The sequence below is a fragment of the Idiotropiscis lumnitzeri genome, chromosome 4 (genome assembly GCF_059441095.1).
Source record: "Idiotropiscis lumnitzeri isolate Australia: NSW breed Sydney's pygmy pipehorse chromosome 4, RoL_Ilum_1.0, whole genome shotgun sequence".
Classification (NCBI taxonomy): domain Eukaryota; kingdom Metazoa; phylum Chordata; class Actinopteri; order Syngnathiformes; family Syngnathidae; genus Idiotropiscis; species Idiotropiscis lumnitzeri.
This window is the reverse complement of record NC_142394.1, coordinates 31,467,604-31,491,203: the sequence shown is the minus strand read 5'-3', so window position 1 is coordinate 31,491,203 and position 23,600 is coordinate 31,467,604. Positions and strand designations below refer to the sequence as shown.

The 23,600-nt window shown below is 48.6% G+C and overlaps 1 protein-coding gene across 6 annotated transcripts in view; it reads right to left on the bottom strand.

The window, feature by feature from the left end:
• The window catches only part of pcdh7b (protocadherin 7b), a 76,867-nt gene that overhangs the window by 20,737 nt on the left and 32,530 nt on the right, over positions 1-23,600 (bottom strand). For 2 of the 6 annotated variants that reach the window (XM_088294507.1, XM_088294512.1), the window contains exon 2: positions 17,784-18,003. The exons of 2 other annotated variants lie outside the window; for them this stretch is intronic. In XM_088294507.1, coding sequence (XP_088150633.1) covers positions 17,784-18,003 — 220 coding nt within the window. Of the gene's footprint in view, positions 1-14,123; positions 14,314-17,783; positions 18,004-23,600 lie in introns of those variants that run through there. 2 more of the 6 variants (XM_088294511.1, XM_088294508.1) reach the window with 2 other exon arrangements.

The window sequence follows — 23,600 nt, the reverse complement described above, 5'->3', positions numbered from 1 at the left end:
GGCCTAATGATGCCAGCGCGTGGACGCAAGCGAGGCGAGCGGCCCACTTGGACTGGACGTAGCTTTGCGTGTGCCGCTTGCATCGTTAAGAGAGCGGGAAAAAAAAAATGGCTCAGGAAGGACGACAGTCAAAGATTGCTCATCGCTGCTGCGCCGCCCCCCCCAGTCAATCAAAACCCCCCCCCAGCCCGAGGACCAAGTTCTTTTCTTTGCCGCCTTCGTCGGATGGAAAACTCCACCGTGTGAAATGAGTAATAAAGCGTTGATAAAGAGCTAAGCCCGTGACTCAGCGAATGGCGCATTCAGCGAGGATAACCGCCTTTTCCACGGCAGCCATTTTGATTTTGCATATGCCGCGTCAAGTTGAGGCGATGCCGCACTTTCCTTTTTTTGGGGGGGGGGGGGGTTGCCTTTTCCTCCCCTAAAACCTGACCTGCTTCTTTGCCGCTTGCAGCGAGGGCCTAACGGCACTCATCCCGTCCGTCTTTGGGCTCGGGTCACGAACACGAGCGCAATCGCACGCCGACGATACCGCCGTCGATCATTCATGAATACATTTATTATTCGACTTATTTTCATTTGGGATGATTTCATTATGATTTTTATCACGTCTTGAAATGATTGGTCTTTCGGTAATGCTTTTAATATTTTCTGTAATGCACTTGCAATTGTCTTGCACATGAAATGTGTTCTCCAAATCAACTTGCCTTGCCTTTATACGCATGTGGCCGTAAAAATTTGAATATGCAAATGCAAAGCAGCTCGGCAGTCGTGCTCACGCGAGCCCACTTCATGAGGTGCCTTCATATATTGTAGAGTAAGCACTAATGAGCTCATTGTCTCTGCAGCCCAATCCCTCAAGCGTATCGCACACGTGCACACGCACGTGCGCACGCACGCCAGCGAGCTTCCCTCCGCTCTGCAATTCCACATTTTTCTCTTCCTCCCGTGTCCTTATTTTGTCTCGGAGCCGAGCCCCCCCCCCCCCCCGAATGTAATCCGGTGACTATTTGCTTGCATTGCAGTCGAGGGTGGTGGGGGACGAATTCACGTGGGGACGTTGGAGAAAGGAAAGCCAGCGAAATTGTGGTGGGATGGCGGAAATGGCGCTGCCCTCTGCTGGACATTGGACAGACTTCATCCAAAATTGCCCTCGTTTGAGACCGTCTTTTTCTTTGTGCTAAGGAAAGAAAAATAGGCGGCCACTTGTTCCGGCTGCGCAATGAAAGGCCCCCTCTCATCGCGTCCGAGTTGTCTTTGTGCTCTTTGCCGCCGCTGCACTGCACTTTAGCGGCTAATGATCACCGTCGGGCTCGGGAGACCACCTCCTTCCAGAAAAAGTCACGCCAAAGCTCAGCGTAGGCGCGGATGGATGGCGTGTCGGCACGTGGCCATTCGTTGGCAAAACGGGAAACGATGCGATGCGCTCGTTCCCTCGCAGTCGGCGAGAACCGATTGTGACCGTAAAATGAACTCAAATGTTATTCCATTCTTCCAACTTTAATTGCTTCCCCAATTTTGGGGCCGCCGCGCTCCTCCATTCAATTGGACGCCACCCTTTTAATAAAAAAAAAATAATTAAAGTCGCGGCGAGATAAGATTCATCTCCTCTTCGAACCTGCTGTCTGGAAATGAGAAGGCGCTTCAACCACGAAAGCCACGTTGAACATTAAATCAACTTTAGTATCGATACTTTTTGGAGGATTTTGCTCATATCTGCCGGTGGATGGAAAGCCTTCAATGACGATTTGTGTCTCAAGGTGAACGCTCTTGACTTTACATGTCCAGCCGTGCACCCCCCCCCCCCCCCCCCACCTCACCGACCCCTTTGGGAACGAGTCTATTTAAAGGGACGGACGGCGGACATCATGACTGTCCTCATCAAGAAGTGAGGCCAGAGAAAAGTAGGCCAGGACTTCTGCGGCGTCCTCTCACGGCGTGCGGACATTTTCCACGTCTTGGATGATGAGGAGCGTTCTCGCTTTGTCTGGACTCGCCGCTATCGGAGCTAGCCGTTGCCTACGCTAGCGCAGCAGTCGTCGTGTTGCCGCCCAAAACAATGAGATGACGACGACGACGTGCGCTGCCAACTGAGCGCTTCTTCTTTTTTTTTGGGACGGTGGGTTGCTGTCACGTACGCTAAGAAATATTTCGTCATGGTCATTTCAGCGCTGACGGCTTTTCTTATGATTCTCATGACGTCATAATGTTGGTAAATCTAAAAGAAAACAATCAATGCATCGGTGTTCCCTCTGCGATTCTTTGCGCGGCTGCTGCGTATCGTCAACACGCTAACACATTCGCACTCTCATGGAGACAAAACACATTTCGCTTCAATTTGCTTGCAGGCCATCAAGAGGAACGAAAAGCGTAAATGCGGCCGTGTGACAGTAAAACCAAAAGAAAACGTCCATAAATGACGTCCTCGGACGCGGCGACGCCAGCTAGCGGACGACATCGAGTCTGTCGTGGTGGAATTTGTCACAATCTATCAATCTTTTGGGCTTCCAATTCCGTGTCGAACAACAACGACAAGGCTTCAATGTTTCCCCGAGCATTTTATTCCTGTCATCTGCCGGGATGTTTTAAAAGTCCCAAATGGCCAATAAGAACCTTGGTCGCACCGATAGCAGCCCGAGGCACGTCGCCATTAGACGGGCTTGATTTGCGAGCGGATGCTGGCCCATTTAACAAAGTAGCGAGCATCAAACTTGGCGCTGCTGCTGCTGCTCTGATTTGTGTTTTTTTTTTCCCTGCCGATATTAAGAGCATCTCTGCATGTCGGCTAAGCGGGTTTGTCACCGTTCCTAACCTGCGCGCCCTCACGGCCTCACCTCGCGAGAAAGCCACGGCTCGTTAGCTCGCCAAAGACCATGAGGCCTGACACATATTTACGGAAGCCGCGCAAAGAAATGGCCCGCTTTTGCCAACAGCATCCCCCGCGGCCGTTTTACGGCTCGCACGCGTCGACTCGCTTCCTTCCGTGACGCCGCGGCCGCCCTCGCCTCTCTTCTTTCATCCCTCGGTGCTGCCACGCCAGTCGCAAGCGATTAGCGTCATACCTTGCTATCAGCTTCAAACATGGGGGAGGTGTCGCTTTCATTCTGCCGTAATAGCTTCCATGTGAGAACACAACTCATCTTCAGCATCCACTTGGATTTCGCACAAAAAAAGATTCCCTTTGTGTCTCACGTGCACGCGGCACCATATACACCTTGACGCTTGACGGCCACGCCCTCGGAATTGGGCCTCCCGAACCACATTTGACTTTTTGGGTGTCACAACAAGTCGCCGTGCGATGCCAGTGCCCCGACTGAGGAGCTTTTTGAGATACGAGCTGTTTTCTTTCTTTTATTTTCGAACCTACCAAAGACGATGACCCATTTTTCATTTCAAACCACCCAACAATGTTGTCGTTAAGCCGCCACTAGCTTCTCGCTAACATAGAATGCAAACGGCCATTGACATGCTAATGGTTAGCATCACGAGTCCCTTTTTTGCAGCCATCGAGCACACGGAGGACGCCTGCAGGCATATATTCTTTGTCCTCGATGAAAAATGACCGTCGAAGCAAACTGTTTGTGTACGGGCGATTAAAAAAGAACATTTTCCATCCAATGTCTCCTTGTCGGTGCCACAAAGTACACAGCCACAATTTGAGAAATCTTTGCATATTCCGCACGCTATTTAGCCCGCTTAAGCGTTTAAAAGAGGCGCTGAGGGAGTCGTCTGACTGAATGAAGCAGTCAGAGCGGCTAATGCAAAAGGACGGCGGCGGCGGAGCGCGGAGGAGGAGGGGCATGACAGCGCACCACCTTGGGCGTACGCAGATCGGCCCCGTCCGTCTGGGTCAGCAATTGAAAGTTGGCGAGCCTTAAATGAGTCTTCAGACGAGCGCCGGTGAAGCCGACGGACGGCGGTGACCTTTCTGTGGCCGTTGCTCTCTAATTGAAAGCTTGAGTGCTTGAATTGAGGCGGAAGCCAAATAATCCAGACGCCGGCTCAAGACGCTCCATAAGGTGGAGTTATTTGTGAACGCGTCTCGGCTCGGAAAGCGGGTGGGGCTGTCATCGGCGGAGACCAATAAACACTTTGCAGGCGCTCAGCCAAAAGTGCTCTCTGCCGCTCGTTTTTCTCTCACTTCACTTTGACTGAGGGATGTTGCGCGACGCACTAAAAGTTGTCCATCTCGTGGTGCAACTTTGAGATGAAACCAAAATGCACGACGAACCGTCACTTGATGCCGCCTCTAAACTTGCGTCCAAGTCTTCCAACCGGAACTTGCTGCCGCTAAAAACGAGCTGGACGACATGTCTGTGTTGCAACCAAATGCTAACCGCCGTGCCCTTCGGCTTCCGCATTTAAGTTTGAAAAAGTTGCGCTAAAATGTACTGAAACCGTTGGACAAAGCAACGGGCAAAAAACGTCATTGTAGAAAACAATTTGCGATGAAGTGCCGCAAGGATCAATTCTTGGACCCAAACAGTTTTGTTTATCTGTTTTAGCTGCGGTCCTTGTGATTAGTTTTTGTGAGTGGATGACATAAATGGTTTTTTTTTGGACCAAATCAAAATATATTTTTTAAATGCCAGAATATTAATAAGGTGCCACTCAAGCTCAAAAGAAAAAATGTTCTTCAATGACAAAAGCTCAATTAATATTTTTTTTCAATCAAAGAAATTCAACATTTATGACTTTGTGAGTTAAAAGCAGCGATCTGCGGGAGAGGTAAAAAAAAAAAAATCCAAAGGCTGAAGTGGTCAGAAAACATTTGAATTCTGTTTTTCACGCAAATGTTTGTTTATTTTTTCTTTCTGACAATATTTAATGAGGTAAAGTCGCGAACCACTTTGCGTCCACGTAACTCGACACATTTTCTATTTTCTTTTTCACCTCAAATAGTTTGTTTCATACTAAATATTTTTGTAAAAGCTTCAAATGATTGAAATTGAATGTTTAAAGTGGGAAGAAATGGGGCCTTTCCATTTTTGTGACAATGTCTCCACCCAAAACGGCTTCATGAGTCGAAGCGGCGGAGACTCACTTGTCCACTGGCCGACTTTCAACGACTTGATCCTGCTTTAGCAGCACCGTCATGACGTTTTTTTAAACGGTTGCACACTAATCAGAAATGCATCCCAAAAACACACGATGGAGGTGGGCAAGCATCCAAACGCAAAATTTCAAGAAGCTTGCGGCTGTTATTGTGTCCATTCTAAGAGCGGGAATATTCTATAAGAAAAAAAAAAAACTAATACGCCCGACATCCTCAAAGGGGGATTACAGTTCCAAACGAGAGAGTGGCAGAAAAAAAAAGAAAGAAAGAAACTGGTGTCACAAATGGGGATGGACTGTCGTTGAAAAGTGCAAGCCTCATTTGGCGGGCTTACGTCGAGGGGAATCGTTCAGTGGGCGACCTCGTCCTTGATGTGATGAAAAGAAACATTCTCGTCATCATTTTCTTCCCGGCGTGGCTCAATTTGAGGGAAGGCCAATATTGAAGCCACCACAAGCTAGTCCTCGTGGGGGTAGCCCGGCCCCCCCCCCTCACATGTCACGGCCGGGGCTCGGGGGGGACTTTATGAGCTTTCATGTTTCGACTTGACGTCCGACGAGGTGAAAGCCAGGGCGGCGGCGCGATGAATGCTAACGTGATTAGCGGCCGCTGGTTCGAGGCCCTCATTGCCATCATGCGCACGTTAACGTGGCCCCGAATGACACAAGCGAGTGCACGTGACATTTATTGCCTCTGCTACTCGATCGTCTTCCGTGAGAACTACAGCCCAATATGGAAGTCAACGCCGCCGAACGGCGAGCGATAACGCCGCCAGAATTGATGAATCGCCACGACGCGCTGCGACTCTCGGTGGTGCCGGCGAGGCGACGAGCGTTTGGCGGCTCGGCTAAAAGTGTCCCGGCTGGTCGACGAAGAAAGGAGAGCGTGCGCATATTTACGAGGCTCTTGGCCAAGACGGCTTCGCTCATTAACTGTCCTTGACTTGACGCTCATTCTTGTAAAACGTACTTACTGTGCATATAAAACATTTTTCTTGGGAAATTTCATGTGCTACATTTAACGATAATGTTAGCGTTCCAAAAGGGCCGTGCCGAATTAGTGAGGCCCGAGCATCCAACGCCGTCACAAAAATGGATCAACTTGAAATATATCCTCGATATTTTTCCGAGAGTTTCTAATGCAAATGAAAAGGAGCGTGAATTGATATAGATATTTTTTTATTATTCTATGAAGACGCAATTTTCCTAAAATGTTTATTCCTCTGAATTTATCTGATGAAATTGTAAATTGAGTCCTAAAAGATGAATAAAATCCAACCTTTTTTTTTTGGACGTTTCGACGTCTCGCAGGACGACGCCCAGCCCCGCCTCTTAAAGGCACATCTGCCACACAGTCAGACTGCATTTCCTCGACATTTCACGCCAGCAGTTAATTTATTTATTTATTTTTTTGCTTGCGCAAGATGACGGCATCACAAGCCCCTTTGCAGCTGTCTTCACACGAGCGGCCGCCCTCCCGCTCTCTTTCGTCACCGCCGATGACGAGCGACCTTCCGATTGGCCGAGCGCGTGACGACGATGGCCGTTCTGGAAAACGTCTTGACCGAATTACGTGGCGGAGGCGTCGACGACGTTGGGCCGAGCTCAAACAACAACAAAGAGAAGTTTGGTGAACAAAGAGGCGCCTTTGCTTCGTCGTCTCTCTGGCATCTCTTTCTTTTGTTGTTTTTTTTTTGTGTGCTCGCAAAGGAAAGGAAAAAAAAATGCAATTGCACGCCCGCACGCAGGCAGTGAGGAGAAAGCGAGGCAGCTCTTCATATCAGATGAGACAATCACATTTATTTATAGTCACGCTCTCAAATCCAAAGAGGACGGACATTTGGCTTGCGCTTTAACCGACTTTGAATATTCAACGTGATTTATCAAACTCGAGCGACCCCGAGCCATGACGGAAATTTGACCGGGGCTCACAATACTTTGGCAATTTCCATTCTGGTTCGTTTCGTTTTCATGAGTTTTTCAGTTTGCTTTTATTTGTTGACATTTTTTTCCCCAAAATGCTTTGTTGCCGTTTTTATTTGAGGGGGTTTCGTATTAATTATCCACTTTTTTATAAATAAAAAAGGATTTGTCGAGGCAAGGTCATGAAAAGAAATAGTTCACGAAGGCGCAATAAAGTTGACTGAAATTGTCAAATGCTTGTTTGATTTTCCTTTCCAATTAAAGTTGAAAGCTCCTAAATTAAATAAATTGTCAAAGTCAAAAAGCAAAGAGCATTTTTCTAAAAGTTGTGTTCTTTTATTTTGGAAGGAAATTTTGGTTATCCTTTTTCTGTTAGCTCTGATCACCTTTGTGCACATTTAACCATTTAGATTAAAAAAAAAAAGAAAAAAATCACAGTAACACAACACGACAATCCCTCAGAATAATCTTCCGAGACATCCCACCATTGGAATTCCGGTAGGAGAAAAATGTTCACGTATGTGTCCTCTTAAAAAAAATAATAATAATCGGACTCTTTTCCAAGCAGATCGGCTTTGAAAAAAAAAACCCAAATGACTCTTAAGATGCTCCACACCACATGCTAATTGTTAAGGAGACATCAGGCGTTTGCCGATTTTGAAGGAAGAGAAAATTGGAGAAAGTTGACTCGATTGTGGTTTGCGTGATTATTCTCGTTTTCTCCATTTTCGAGAGGTTGACAGTTTGTGTCCCCGTTTCCACTCTGACCGCCAACGTGTTTCGCTGAGAATGTTTGTGCAAGAGCTCCAGCTCGATGACTTGGTGCCGATTTGAGTTTTTTTCTCGCTCTCAGCACCTCCAAGGAATTTCATTACGAAAATGTGCACAAAAAAAAAAAAAAAAACCCGCCGGACGTTCCATTTCATTAGGCCGAGTGCTCTCGCCTTATTTGTTTCTCATTATTTTCTCCCTCTTATATTTGCATCCGGCGCTCCTCCGATTAAATCGGCGCTCTGATGGCGCGCAATTCATCTGGGCAAGAAAAAGCTCAAGTTGCAAAATAGAAAAGCTTTCCCGGCTTTTCCCGGCGGATGCGCTCTCGCGTCTTATCGGGCCAAAAACCACAGCGAGTGTTGTTGCTTCTTCTCAGCCAACGTTTCCAGTCGCCGCCCGGAGGCCTCCACCTTTGATTGCGGGAACACGAAGCGCTTTGTCCCCCCCCCCCCTCGAGTTGAACCAAAGAACGGCGCGTCCTTCGCCGGGCCGAGCGAGATTACCGTCTGCATGTATGTATTGACGTGGATTAGGACGGCGATGCCGTTAAAAGGTCAGCACAAGAGCATTTGGGGGAATTGGTCGGCAGGGTCTAAGCCTGGATAATGCCCCAAAGACCGTCGCAAAGTCGCCCCAAAGCAGGCTTGCGAATAAAAATAATCATCAAAACGAGGAGCGGCCATCAGAAACAATCAAGAAATGCCATTTTTGTATTCCAAAAACCATCTGCTCGCATCCTAATCTGCGCTTGCTTTCGACTGAGATTAAGCGCGACCCCCCCCCCCCCTCGGAGTTTAAGTCAGTTAAATCTACCCCCCCCCCAAAAAAAAAGCAAGACCCCTCTCTGTCCACTTTTAAACTCATTTTTATTCTTTGGCTTTCGGCGCAGTGGGAGACTGCCGCTGTTCTGCTCCCGTAAATATCTTTTAAAGGAGGACAAGAGCCAACATGGCCCATTTTTCACAAACAAGATCATTCTGTACATTTTTGGATCAGGAAACTCAAATTAGTTCTCATTTTCTATTCATTTGGATGAAATTAGGAAATAAGTGAAGCCGACTTTTAATGAGGAATACGATGCCATCCAACTTTATTGATATAGCGCGTTTCACACCGGCTGGGGCCCCGCCCCCTTTCACTCTCCTCAAGTTTCATTCCAAGTCATTTCAGGGACTCATTCCAAACTCTTCATTGGAAATCTTTCTACGCTGATCAATTGGCGCCAAAATTCCGACCACTTGAACACATCCAAAGGCCTCACCTCTCCGTGGCCGATTTAGATGAGAACGAGCAACTGTGGAAGTGAGCACAGCGACATGGATGAAGCTGTTGGGACGCGGCGCACTCGCGTACTGCTTCGTTGCTGATCACGACCGGCAAAGATCCATTCCCGTCTGATGTCAGCCTCCTTCGACTTGACGTGACTTTAGCGCGGCTAACTGTCAGAAATCTAACCGCTCGGGGTTTGGGTGCGCATTCTTGCTCTCGTCTGCTCCGGCCTGTGGAAGTGGAGAATCGATTTTGGATTTTGCACTCCTCGCGTAAAAAAATGTTGCGGTCCTGATTTTGACATGCAACATGAAACATGCCAACGTCGACGTCACTCAAGCGACCAATTTTCATGTCACCATATAAAAAGCGCTTTTTTCCAGCTCCAGCTGTTGTGAAATGCGCTAAGAAATAAAGTTGCATTGGATTGGATTTATGAATCCACGTGCGTGCGTGCGCGCATCTGAGAAATCCGTCATGGCTCAAGACGATTTATCTCCGATTCAATCGAGTTGAGTGAAAGTTGTTCGCTTTGTGCACGTTGTGCGCGCGTGAACCCAATCTGTCACTCGGCCGTCATGTTCCCAAAACGGCGATCTGCGAAGTCCCGACGCAGCACAACGAGGCGACGCATCGCTTGGCCGTCACCTTTTTTTTTTTGGTGACCTGTCCTGCCGGCAAAGCGATGGCCCGAGGGCCCGATGAAGCCGCCGACAAAGACGGATGCTGTCGGTTTTGTTTTTCTGCGGGCTGGGCTGCAAACCAAAGAACAGGAAGCAGCCAGTCAAAACGTTTGGCCAGGTGTGCTTTTGTGTTGAGCCCAGCCCAAAGCCAGCGTCACGTTACGCCGCTTTGTGTGTTGCCGCTGAGCTCAGCTCGTCGCACTTGAAGTTGAGTAAAGATTTCAGCCGGTTCAAAGTAAACATCAACTAATTGAATGATTTGTTGCTGTGAATCGAAAAGAACCGCACCACTTGCTAGCTTCGTGCTAAAGCTAAATAGCTTTGGCTTTGCGCCGCTAAATCCTTTAAGATTGAACACAAAGAATGGAAAGGAAATATAACAGTCCCGGCAATGGTATTATATCTTTTTTTGATCGGGTCGGGGAGCCTGAATTTGAAGGTTCCTCGACCCGATCAGCTCTTTCGAGAATTTTTGCTCTCCACCAGGAAAAAGTTTTGGGGAAACTTGAAACCTATTCTTGATCCTCTGCGTCAAACAAGGAATGATGGCCGAGTGGTCTAAGGCGCCGCGTTCAGGACCCAGTCTCCCCAGGAGGCCTGGGTTCGAATCTCGAATTTCCCCATTGTGGGACTAATAAAGGCATTATTATTATTATATTCCTGCTGCACCGAGGAGGAGCGCCGCGACGTGCAACATTTAATTGACTTTGAATTCTTTTTAATTTGAGGCAAAGTACATGCTTACATTGTGCTTTTCTTATGGCCATGAAAGCACAAATTAAAGAATATTTTTTTGAAAAATGTTATTGCAATTTTTTTCCAGTCAAAATTGCAATTGTGATTTCATATTTCTTTCTTTCTTTATTTTGAAACACGCGCAATGAATTTCCAACCACAAAATCCGATTTGTGAAATGTCCATTTTTAGTCTCGTAGATTAGGCGAATGCAAAATAAAAGCAAATGAAGGGTGAATTAATATGCAAGCCAATTTGTCTCCTTCAAGTTCGCTTGCGTTTGTAAATTTCTTTTTACAACACGGCCGTGTTTGAACGCCATTAATTGTTCAGCCCTGAAACAAAACACGAGCAAAAAAGGCGGGGCTGCTCCACTTCAATCTTTTGGATGCATATTCATACCGAGATGAAAATGGCAGCCGAGCGTTCCGCCTCCCCCCCCCCCCTCCGCCGTGCTAATTCTCCAGCCGTCAGCGGCTTGCGTTCTGCTCGCTGGCGTCTTTGCATACTGCTGACGACGTCTGACTGCGGCTTCCAGTCGGCCAAAGGAGGCCAAACGCGGCGGCGACAATTGACGGCCGTCTTGTGTACGACGCTCGCCAAGCCAAAAAGATCAACGCCAAAAAAGCCTTTGAAATGGGTCAACAAGGCGACGGACGGCCATCTTAAGTAGCGCTCGGCCTTCATAAAACATGCATGACGCTAATGCTCGCCGTTTCGCGCATCGGCGGAAGTGGCCCCCGAATCAACGCCATCCGCTCGGGGGGAGGGGGGTGTGATCAGGGTTAGGAGATAATGAGCATGCTGCAATATTTAGATACTTCTGTAATCAGCCGTCCTCTTTTTTTTTCTTTCTTCAGCGCAGTAATTGTCTCCGTGAGCAGCGAGCTCCTTGAAGGAAATCACTTGAGAACATTATTGCCAAATTGTTGAACATTGAACGTTTTCCTCGGAAGGGAGAACAACTCATCCCCTGACCCGAACCCAACGGAGAAAAGGCGGCGGACGACGACATCTCGATCGTCTTTTTCGACTCTGATGATGTTGCTGCCGTCCTCAATAAAATGAAAACAATTGTTGACGTTTTATTTTCATGAAAAAAAAATAGCACACCGCCGTCGTGCACAAACAGTCATCATCTAATTCCCGCCCAAATCTTTTTGAATTTTTCACAAGTCACCAACAAAATGTCAGATTAGAAACATACTTGAGTTCGAAGCGGTCCCAGCCTCTTTGCAGCAGCCAATCATATTGCGTCGGGGGCGTGTCCTGCCGAGAACGCTTCGCAAATATCGGCTGCTCGACGCAGAGGATAAACTCAATGTTATTTTGTGTGTGCATGTTGTTGAAGCATTTGTGTTTCGTTCACTGCCTAAAGTGTTCAAGAGGCGCAACATCGTTAGCATTAGCGTGACGCTAGCAAGGCCTTTCTTTAGGCATTCGTTTGGCTGTTTTACGTTCCATTTAATAGAGAACTTCAACAACAAAAAAAAATGTCGCTTTTTGTGTGAAGTGAGACCCAACAAAAATACGTTATCAGTCCCGTCGGTGGTTTCTCAAGGCGTCGCAATACTGGCAAGACGCCAAAAGCCCCAAAATGAACAACACCCAAACGCGAGAATAAGTTGGGAGCGAGGACGGCGAGCTTTTCTCTCGGCCAACGAGTTCTTATTTCCACAAGTATCTCAAAGGTCAAAGGTTAAGCAGCTGGCGGGCGAGCTTGCTGCATACAAAATTCAAACCGAGCGCGCGGACGGGAACTCGCACAAACATTGGAAATAAAAAAAATGTGTATCCACATTTTGGCGATTCTCATCTTTAAAGGTCAAAATGGCGAGAGGGTGCGGAAGCGGCGACGCGGTCGTCCGACGGAGAATACGATCAATGCGATGAATGCGGGAGGGGCAAACACGCCCTCCAATCGGAGAGTCGCGTCGCGTTGCGCAATCGCGACTCTAATGAAAGAGCGCGGCTTCGTTGTCATGGCGACGCGTCAAGCCAATGCCATGCCGGCGAAACTTGTTCCTGTCCGGGAGTTATTATGCAGCTGGCGTACGTGCGATGCGCGTCAACCCCCCCCCCCCTCCGCCCGCTTCTCCTCTGCGAGAGACTTTTGGCGGCTCCATGAATGAATGCATGAGGCGCCGCCGCCTGAGTGTCAAAGCTACAGAATATGTGAACGCCTGAATGTGTTTTATTATTTCTTTATATTTTTTTTTCTTCGTGGAGGGCCGCTTGGCAATTCCAGCACATGTTGCCCAAGTGAGGAAAAAAAAAAAAAGCCTGAATACCCCCAACAATCCCATTTTCTTTCTTTCTTTTTATTTTTGTCGTCGGCATCTGCACCGTCCTGGCTCAATGACTTTTGTATTCAAACCAACGACGACTGGCACTTTCTCCGTCTTACAGCTCCTTCGCGATTCCTCACAACAGAACCCAAAAATGCCATGTTGGCGCGAGGGAATTTGGCAAAACGTGGCACCTGTTTTGCGCGCTCTCGCCGCGCCACGCTCGCGGGAGAGAACAAAACGGGACGGCGACGGTTTGAATCGCAGCAAAAGTGCACGGCTGCAGGCCCTCATTAAAAACGCAATCGTGACAAACTCGTTCTGCATGCGGCAACTTCGCCATTTTGGTATCTATTCGCGTTGAAAACAAAAGGCGCCATGACGTCCTTGCGTTTGAATTTTTGGAGGCGCACATTAAATTCTTTTTTTTTTTTGGTGGGGCAATTTTTTGGGGAGGGGCACGTATGCCTGTACTTTACATCGTGTTACGCTTCCCTCCAAAAATGCAATCATGAGAAGTTGTCCAATTTAAGAATAAAAACTACATGCATATGAATGATAATTACAAATGCAAGAAATGCGCGAGCTCAGTGAGCATTTTCTGTTTTTTATTTGATTTGTTTATTTTTTTTGCCAGATTAGAAAATGCAACTGCACATTCACTGCAGTAAGTGTCACTGACGCTCTGGTTTTAATTTCTTTCTTTTTTTTTTTTAATTCAAATCACTTCAAATATTCAGTTCCATACTAAAAATGAAGATTATCCAATTAATTATTTGTAAATCGAGCGTCGAAGGGCCACGGAATGCTTTTTTTTCTTCCTAAGGGGGCGGCACAGAAAATAATTGGGAAGCACCGACATAATCATCGCGCTCCATCTTTGCGTATAAATCTGTACGTCCGCATTAAATTTCATCAAGTACATTTTACTGAAAAAAGATGTTTGGTTCCGGTAAACATTTAAGAGTGGAATATTCAGCATAAAATCTCAAAATATTTGACTGTCAAATGTTTGCCGGAACCAAATGTTTTTTTTCCAGTAAAATGTGCTCTAGGAAAATATGAATCTGAAAGTCTCAAATCTAGACAGCGAGCGATGATGCTTCTGATCATTAAAAGATTCTTTTTGTGCGCGCTTGAGTCAACGTGTTTTTTTTTTTTTTTGTGCTCATGCATCTCTTCCTCCGGAATGAGCGTTTGGACGTTTTGCGATTTGGGGGCCGCACAACGGGAGCTTTCTGGCTCACGTGCGCTCGCGTGCAGAGGCAGTGAGGAGGAAGCCGGCCGGACCTTTTGGAATTTTCATACCTGCCTTCTCCAGCCGAGCGCCGATCAATCACTTCTCTGTCAGCCGCCACTCCCCACTGGCATCTTAGCCGACGATGTCTCCCTCTTTTTCATTTTTTTTTCTTTCTTTTTCTCATTCATTAATTAATTTCCCCCCCGCCGTTCCATCGGCTTTCCGCGCTTCCGTTCTGCCGTGTTAGTCATTCGCCGGGCGGCCGTCTCATCGCCTCGGGGTCCCTCGCTTTGCGTTATCTCACCCGGTCCTCTTGTTCTGCCTATCTCGCCCACTGTCGCCTCGCCTGGGAGGAGATCACAAAAAAGAAATCGAGAAGGTGACGGATCGGAGGCACGTGCTGTAAAAGGTAAAGCCGCAAAAAAAAAAAAAAAGGATGTGAATACGAGAGCGTCCTTGACATCTTGCGTGTTTAGCCAAAGCACATCAACTCGTTTTAGAAAAATGATCACGTGAACCGCAACAAAAACGATCGTCGTCGTTGCGGTTCATGATTCACGCCGATTGGGGATCGAAATTCGTTTCATGGGACTCGTTTTTCTTTTTGCAAATTTGCTGCGCCACTTGAGAACAATACACGCGACGGGTCGGCCCGTTTCTGTCTTGAATGCCGTCTTTTAATTTGTACGCCCGACCTTTGGGAGGCGGATGGATATCGCGCAACGTTTGGGGAAATCAACGCTACGACCAGCACGATTGGCGCGGTGGCGCTTGAAATGTGAATGCTTTTCATGAAACACACTTTCTTTGATCGGGCCTTCCTCGTGAACGCGCACGCGCACTCATTATCAAACGGGCTTTGCAAAAACAACAGCAAGCACACCGCTGCAAAAGATTACTGAAGGTAAAGAAAAAAGAAACCGCAAAGTGCCCTTATTGCCCACGTCTGTTTTTGTGCGTTGCCATCCGACCAACGGCGACTTTTGTCATCTCCCGGGAAGGCAAACGTTTGCTCGCCCGTCTGGCAGCTCGTGCAAAAGCATGCTCGGACGAGCTATTACTCTTTTTAGCGGCTGCAATATATTTGCGCTCCTCATCCGTCTCGCCGGTCGGCGCCAATGAACTCTCAGTGATGTCCGGGCCAATAAAAGGTTCTTCTATCGGCGAGTGATCATCCTTAACCGTGTTCTGGCTGCCGGCGACTTGCTTCGTTGTCAGAAAACATCCAGACGGCGGCATCGCCAAAGCTAAGCTGAAGGCTAACGGGGTGCGCATTGACACAACCGTGTGAGTCATGCTGCTGTTCAAAACTTGTCTTGTGCTCGGTAAAGGTGGGAGGAAGTCACAAGTGCTAACCTTGGCAAGTCACAAGTTACTGTGGCAACAATCAACTTTCTTTCACACACACACACACACATTTATATATATATGTGTGTGTGTGTATTTTAGTGCTGTCAAGCGATTACATCTTTGTAACTCATCGTAAAAAATAATAAAAATTAATTACGATTAATCACTATATTTTTGTGAATCTTGTAACAGATATTTCCTTGAATAATATCTTGGCGCTGATGCATAATCATCATATATGAAGTATATTTAATTCAAAGACTTCTAATAGGTTCGTTTGATTCTTGAAAAGCATTTAATCGTATAATCAGCGCCAGCGCTCCAGCAGTGTTGCTTTGCAAGGCCCGGTGGTCACTTGAGCACCGCGTTTTGTTCTGAAATGCTGCGCTAAAGATAGACGGCTGTTATGCTACAATATTTGCAAAATTATTTGATTAGATTTTTTTTTTAGTTTACTGCACTCATTTGCTAATGCATGTCTGTTGTAAGAGTTCCAAAAGCCAAAACACACACACAACAGGCCAAAGGTTATCTAAACCGCCATCTTTGAAATGACAGATGGAGTTGGGAGACGCCGTAAACGGGCTGTCACTTGCATCGCACTTTTAAAGGCCCTCCCTCAAAGCATCCGGCGACGGGAGCAACTGCTCAAGGACGCTTGGACACGCGTCCCAATGGCCGAGCATCGAACCCACAGCCACAAACCACGTCGCCTCGGTCCCGTTTGTGTGTCGTACAATTTGAGTTGCAAAGATTGCGTATTGCTTGAATAGGAAATTTCCGACGTGTCGGCGGATGGCTGAGCGCCACGCAAGCCGCTAACTTTTCTTTCACATTTGCAATTATACCGCAGCAACGTTCGTCAAGTCGTCGTCTTCAGGTCACGTCTCACGAACGCCGAGTCGCCAATCAGTCCCAAATTCAAGTCAAGTCACGTGACTGGCGTCCGCCCCCTCTGACACGCGGCGCCGACGGCATGTTCTTTATTTGGATCGGTCCGAGGAACGCCACCGCCGCCACGCTGATCAATAAGAAGCGCGCGCGCCGCGTCGCTGGAAGAACTTAATTGGCTGTTTGACTCGCAAGGCGTCGCTTGGCGAAGAAGCTGGCGTGCGAGGGTGAGCTCATGAATAAGTGAAGAGGCCCAGCTGCGCTCGGTGACCAAGAAAGCCGCCGCGTTCCGGATGCCGCGCTCTCCGGGCACATACTGCCGTCACATTTGCCGGCAAGCGTGGAATTTTGCCCAAGCTCGGTGAAAAGTGACAACAGCCGAGATCGAAAGCCAGGCGAGACCAAAACAAGAGTTAGCTCCTCCCCCCTCAGAGCAGTTTGCCAACATTGTCTTGAAACTTTTAGTTTGCACTTTTGGTGTAGAACTGACCGTCCGCTTGAGGAGCAAAACGCCAGCGAGCAAAAAGTCTTCCTCAAGGACGCTTTGGTTTCGTTTTAAGAGCTCGCATGGCAGCACCGACAACAAAATATTTCCCGCCTCATGAAATAGAATTGAAAAAGTGCTCATTGTCTGAAGATTTGCGTTTATTTATTTTTTTCCCCACCCCTTTTTGTCCACGCCACAATCTCCTTTCCTTCCACGGGCCCATCGACGTCGAACGTCCGTTTGCGTTGCGCGTCCGTCAAAAGCCGAGCGGCGAATCCATTTATGTCGGCGGGAGACCACGCTGACATTTTGTACCAAAAGGCCTCAACTCAGGCGTGACGACGTTCCCCTGCGAACCGTCTCGAGCTTGATTTCGGACTTGATAAAGGATGCGCACGATTCTGCAAATGTTCAATAAAAATATCCAAGTCTCTCAAAAGTGCGTTGCTTTAATTTCTCCGACTCGACTCGACAACTTGACAATCTCGCGCGAGGTCTTGGCGCAGCGGGTCGGGCTCACGTTTAGAGAAATATTAGTTCTTTCATGCACGCCTCCAGGCAAACACACAGCAAGCGCCAACTCAGCTTCTTTTCCAATTCAACTTGGGTATTAGCCCCCCCCACTTCTGACTTTCTTTCAACGACAAGGCGGGAGATGGCGTTCTTTGGGAATGATCCAAAGCAGCCTCCAAAAACGGGGAATGCGAGTCGCAAATGTTTTGATTAGCGCGTGCCTACGATTGGCTGGCGGCTCGTCCAGGTTGCGGCCCCGCCTCCCTCCGCAACGTGAGCTCGGAAAGACTTCCGCTCACCTGCGACACGAATGAGGACGAACGTAGAGACGGATGAATGGATGGAAGATGCACGTAAAAGCCAAATTGGCGTCCGTGTCGTTTTTGCGTGTGAGCGCGTCGCCGCTAATCGACTCTCTCGTCCAACGAGTCCGACACGCTTGCGCGTCTGTGACCGTTTAGCGGCCATCCTGCTTGAACGCTACGTGCGTGCGTGTGTGTGTGTGTGTGTGTGTGTGTGTGTTCCCTCCATCTTATCTTATCTTATCTCAACGGCCTTTCAGTGTTTGCCCCTACCATTTTCCATGTGCTCTGCCTCACCGACACTGCCATCCGGCGTGGTCCTCTCGTAGCTGTCCTCGGGGAGGGGCAGGGCGCCCAGTCGGGGCCCCGACGAACTCTTGCTGCTCGGCGTCTCGGACTCGTCCAGGCCGCTGTCGTAGCAGCTCTGCAGCGATCCCTGCTGGTGAGGGTCCTGGGGCTGGCTCACCACCGAGAAGGTCACGCGGCGAAACGGCTACAAGACAAACCAAATGGCCGGGGGTCACTCAAAAAAGGGACGTCTGTCCTCAGAAGGGAAGAAACAAAGCAGACAGAGCTAAGGTGGCTTTTCCAAAGAGCGTCAATGGGCCGAAAGCGAGCGACTCGACGGCGATTCCCCAAATAGCAGCGGCTGATATTTTCCGGAACGGATCCTCGGTTCGTCCCCGAATGAGTCAGCAAATCACTTTTTGGGCTCAGGCCAAAGCAATAATGTTGATGTTATCGTTGGGTTGAAGTCTTTGATGGCGTTATCTTTTTCCGGCCGCCTTTGAAACGTCCCGTTTGGTCCCTGAATGCACCTCGTGTGAGGCAACGGGAAAAGTCCGTTTCTGTTGTTGTTGTTTTGTTTGTTTGTTTTTTTGTCTCGCTTCCCATGTGGCTATTAATAGTCCTTGAAGGTGTAAAAAATAAAGATGAGTTTACGGACTGAAGTCATCAGCTGCAGAATAGATTCTCAAATTGTGCCAAGAAATGCTGATTGAATATAAATTCAGTCGGGCTGTGAAGACTTAGTGGAGGCCACATTTCAACACAAACAAGGTGAATCAGCTGCGATGCTGCACGCAAATGGAATAAGTTGCCAACAGAGTTCAATTTCGCCCCGCGTGGAAATTCTTTTAAATCCCGGTTAAAAAAAAAAGGAATTTTTTAATGGTCTTTACAAGCAAAATGGTATTCTTGCGCTGAATATTCCTTTAGCAATTTTAGTAAACCACTTACTAGTTCTTTACTTGTCTTCAATTGTTTAGTTTTTCATGACGTGAAGCACATTGTGTATGAAATGTACGATATCAACCCATACACAAATGCTATCATTCGCTTGTGTGCATATTTGTCGAGTCAGTTTATGCTAGCGTATGCTAGCTAACGCTATTGGTGAGTTTCAAGTTGGTTCGGATGTGCTGAAAATGGAACTGCTGATGAAATCACTTGCGCAACTTGGCAGCAACGTTTGCCGCTTTGCTGCCGTTCCATTTTTTGTTCCAATCTTTGGGCTAATACAAAAAGAGTGGCGAGCAGCAGGGCTCCGTCCCGCGCCCTCGTGGATCGCAGCGACCACACTAAATGTTCTCCCACGACAACTTTCGCGACTTTGAACGGCCTCAAAGGCACGAAACCAGACCTGGAAACAGGCAAAGAATCTTTTTCACTTATTTATTGAACAAGGAGTGACGCTGAGTGAACGAGGGCCCCGCGAGTCTTCGCCGCCGTCCGCAGTTTGCGCGGAGGTAAAGATAAGAGCGTTGGGACTCGGCGGAGCGGCCGCTGTCGATTCGCGTGGCTGGATCGAAGGCGTTATTGAGCCGTGTCAGTGAGTTAAGCAGGAAGAGCATTTCATTCAAGTAGAAGCCTCTTTCTTTCCAATCTCGGGAGCGCTCGTTCCCCGTCGGCGTGCCGCTCTGACGTAACGGCAGCGAATGCGAGCGAATGCGTTCCAGCTTCATTCGGTCGTCGGGCCCTCGTTGCTTCCCAAGCTGCCTTTCCATTCTGATGATGTTTTTTTTTTTTTTCTTGTCCTCTTCAGGCTGCCATGACGCATCCCAAATGTGTCTGAGAGCGAAAAATTCAAAAAAACAAAAAAAGGGAATAAAGATGTCCTTTATTAGTCCCACAATTTGAAGCATGCGGCGTAACGGTTGCCCGGGTTTCCCCGCAAAGCGCTGCTGCGTGCCGATGAACGTGCCTTTATTTAGTTACTTCCACCGAGTTGGCTTTGTCTGGCTGACTGGCGCACACGCCAATCCTGGCAATAAATCATGTTTCCGTGTCATCACAATCAACGCTCAACAAATGAATCGGAATAAATATTTATGCAGATCTCACTCGGATAGCCAAACATTTGTTGTGTAATTAAAAGCGCGGACCCAGAAGGAAAACGTCTCGCTGAGTGGAACAACACTTGAGTGGATGTTAAGACGATGTTAAATGTTGCTTTATTTATGCACCCAAACGTGTTTTTTTTTGGGGGGGTGTTGCTTGCAGTTTTGTCGAGCGGAGTGTCGCTCTGTCCCTGGGAAAAGCGACCCAAATGCAATGAATGCCACCTAATGAATTAGAAACACTCAGGCAAGGAAACGGGAAAATGACTTTTGTGGAAATGAAGCCGGGGGAAATATTTGATTCACCTGAATTTCCGCTTTTATTCGCTGGCCGGGAGAAAGCTCATTTGTTTGCAGAGCGGCTACGGAGTTCACGCCAGGATTGCCGCGGGCTTTGGATCGGAATCTGCCGGAGCACCATCTGCACCGCGACCTTTGCCCCTTTCATTTCTCAAACTTTTCCATCTGTGAAGGATTTCGTTCTTTCTTCAAGTCGGCGCGGCGGAAGCAAATCTTTTTCTTCTCTACAGGACTGTCGTCGACGCGCCAAAAAAGAATTCTCCAATTTCAGTAGAAGCAAAACGAGGCCCATTCAATAAATAAGGGCAATTTGACTTTTGATGCGCTTAGACTGAAAAGTTGACCGTGGTTTTTGGAATGAGACGAATTGGTCCAAATGTTCGGGAAAAAACTGCGACCCGAAGCAAACCGCTTGGCTTTGACGACGGATGTTGGTCGGACGCGCCGAAAGCGGTTCGGACGTTTGCGTTTTGCTCGCCCAAGCGACGGCTTATGTCTTGAAAAACCGCCGCTTGGAAATCCAAATAGTAATGTGGTGTCAATGCTGATCGTTATTCGGGTGGGATCGCCGTGACTTTATTTCTTTTGGACTTTTTTGTCCATTTTGCCGCTCAAATGACGAGCTCTCCGGCAACATGCGAGCGCTTTCATTGCTGTTTTGGAGCGAAAAAGAAGCTGTCTGTCAGTATTATGGTGGAAATGGCGTCGGCCCCCCTCTCGCGCCCCCCCTGCGTTTGTTAAGGCTGACCTCCTCCGACCCGCTGGCCCGAAAGTTCGCGCGGCTGCCAGTCAAGTCCAGCTTGTAAAAGCAAAAGCTTTTATTCTCCACCATTACTTTTACTCGGCTGACCTGGTGGAAAGCTAATAAAAGTCGCCGCCACATTTATGCTAATGGTAATTCAGGAAGCGGCATGGCGGGTGTTTTTAGGCCCTGACTGGGATCGGAGGATTTGTTCTCCTTGAATTCAGGGATGAGAAAAAGCTCCAAACCTCATCAAGTTGCTCGGCTCGCGAGCCGAAACGTTTGCGGCTTAACCTCACGCTGCGCCCGTCCCGAGAGTCGCGTGGCTTTTAATGTACCGCTTTCATGACAAGTTAGCACTCGGCGGCGTTACGCTTACCAGATGCTGGGACCTCTCCGGGGGGGGGGGGGTCGACTTCAGCATCGGCAGCCTCTGAAAGGGGGAAGGGGAGGGGAGGGGGGGAGCGCCGCGGTGGGTGTGAGGAGGGGAGGGGGGCGTGCCTGTGATTGAAAGCCAGCTGCGACAGCCACGGGTGATTGAGCAAAGCTGCCATCCTTCCACATGAACAATGCAAACAAAGTCGCAGGTAGATTTGGAGGCTTAACCCCGCCCGTTTCCTGTCGGGGAGGGGAAAGAAAACATGCGGCTTGTCTCACTCCCGTCCAGGTCGAGCCTCGCGCCATTCATGGCAATCATGTGCCACCTCTTGGATTTCATTTTCATTTCCTGAACTGTCAGCAAATCAACTGGTTTGGAATTTGCGCGACACTCGCAGCTTCTTTGGAGTCGGTGGGGAGTCACCCCAGCTGGAAAAACCTTCAGCAGACGACGGGAGCGAGTCCGTCCAAAATGGACGAAGAAGCCGCCTTTCATTTTGAATGGTGGGAGACGCCGCACGACAACAAGCCCGACTGTAATTCCACTCGCATGAATTCAAACAATCATCGGATCCCAGCTGGTGATAGATGAGCCGAACGGCCTCAAGGTTGACGTCCAGAGGGGGGAAGGGGGGGGGGGGGTCGTCATTTGCAACGTGATCGGCGTGCGCTTTAGCTTCTATCCGGTTGCAGCTCACTTTTTTTTTTTTTTTTTTTTTACAAGTCAGCTCGAAAACACAGCGGTCGTATTGTCCAAAAAACACAACCGGCCGATTGTGGACGGTCTCGTAGGTGCGCGGCCGAGGGGAATTTGAATAAGGGTGAGTCTCTGGAATGTTGGCAATAAAAGTTGCCGCTTCCTCTGAAAACGAATCCCGCCGAGTCACGTTGCGGCCCGTCCCCCGCCCACCGGCGAGCCGGCTCGCTTCTTCACTTCCTTCCCGTCTCCTCGGTGCGCCTCCGCACGCACACACACACACACACACACACACATTCCCCCCGTAAGGGAAGATGAAACCGGCGTCGCGACTTCCAAAAAAAACACCCGAGCCTCCCGGAGAAACGACTTTTGCGAGTTCATCGTTTGAATTTGACAATAAAAATGGTGTCCTGCTCGACTCAATCTCAAACAATTCCTCATTTTAGGCGGGCGCTCTTCCAAGGACACCCGCAGATTCTGTTTTGTCTTCTGCCCAAAATGAGGAAGAAGATGTGGCGAATGCGGCGAGTCGATGACCAGCAAATCTGCTTTTGTTGGTCAAGTGTCGATGGTTGCGTACTTGAACGCGCTTTGAAATCTTTGCCGGAGCTTTTCTTGCGACGACTTTGTTTTCTCTGGTCCGCAATACCACTTTGAATGGGATCTGTTCTGGATCCTCCCCAGACCGGCTTTGCATGGCAAAGGAGGACTTGAATTGCTATTGAAGGCAACGCTGGACTCCAAAGTTTGGAATCAAAGGCAAATGATTTTTTTCTTTTTTTCTCCTTCCGCGTCTTTTCTTTGGAATGTTTCTGGAACGGCGCCATGATATGAGCATGCACCACGCGCTCACCGCCGCAGAGGCAAGCAAGCGAGGGGGGGGCAGAAAAAGAAAAGACCACACCGTTCCTTTCTTAAAAAAGTGCGCTAAACTTTTAATTGCTCTTCAAGAGGCGGATTAGGTCGATGGCGTGACCGCGACTCTTCGGGGATGCATTTGAACGTCATCGCAAGCTTGGTTGGCTTTGCAATTGTTGGTTGGTGTCCTCCAAGTGACCCTTGGTGGAATCTTGCTACTTTGAGATAAACTCAAGCAAGCAACCTCGTTGCCTGGCCGCTCGCCGATCCTCAGAACGCGTCGAGGGGGGCGACCTGACTCGAGTCACACTCGAACCGACAATTTTTCCTTGCGAAGATTCTGCCGAACGACGATGATGACGTGACTGCCGCATTCCTCCATTTTGTTTTGTGTGCGAGCTGACCCGTGCGCACGTGACGCACAAGTTGCGTGTGCGAGTGCAAGTCCTGCTTTTTTTTGAGGGGGGGGCATCAGCTCAGGAAACGAGCGCGTGCGCGAGGAGGTGTGCAGGTGTCATGTTCCGCAGCCGTCACCGTGTCTGACCGGTGGCCCGCTACTGTCAGGTCGCGGCGAGCCCGCCGCCGCCGTCGATGTCGACTTGTTGTGACACGACGTCGGCTGTCAGCGGGGAGCTCGCCGATTGGCCTGCCCGGAGTGGATGCAAAGTGGCTCCATGCGACTTTTCCGCATTTGCTGTCACAGATGTGAGAAGGAGACGCTAACTTGTTTTGCTACATTGAACATTTGATGACCGTTAGCGCAGAAACGTCAA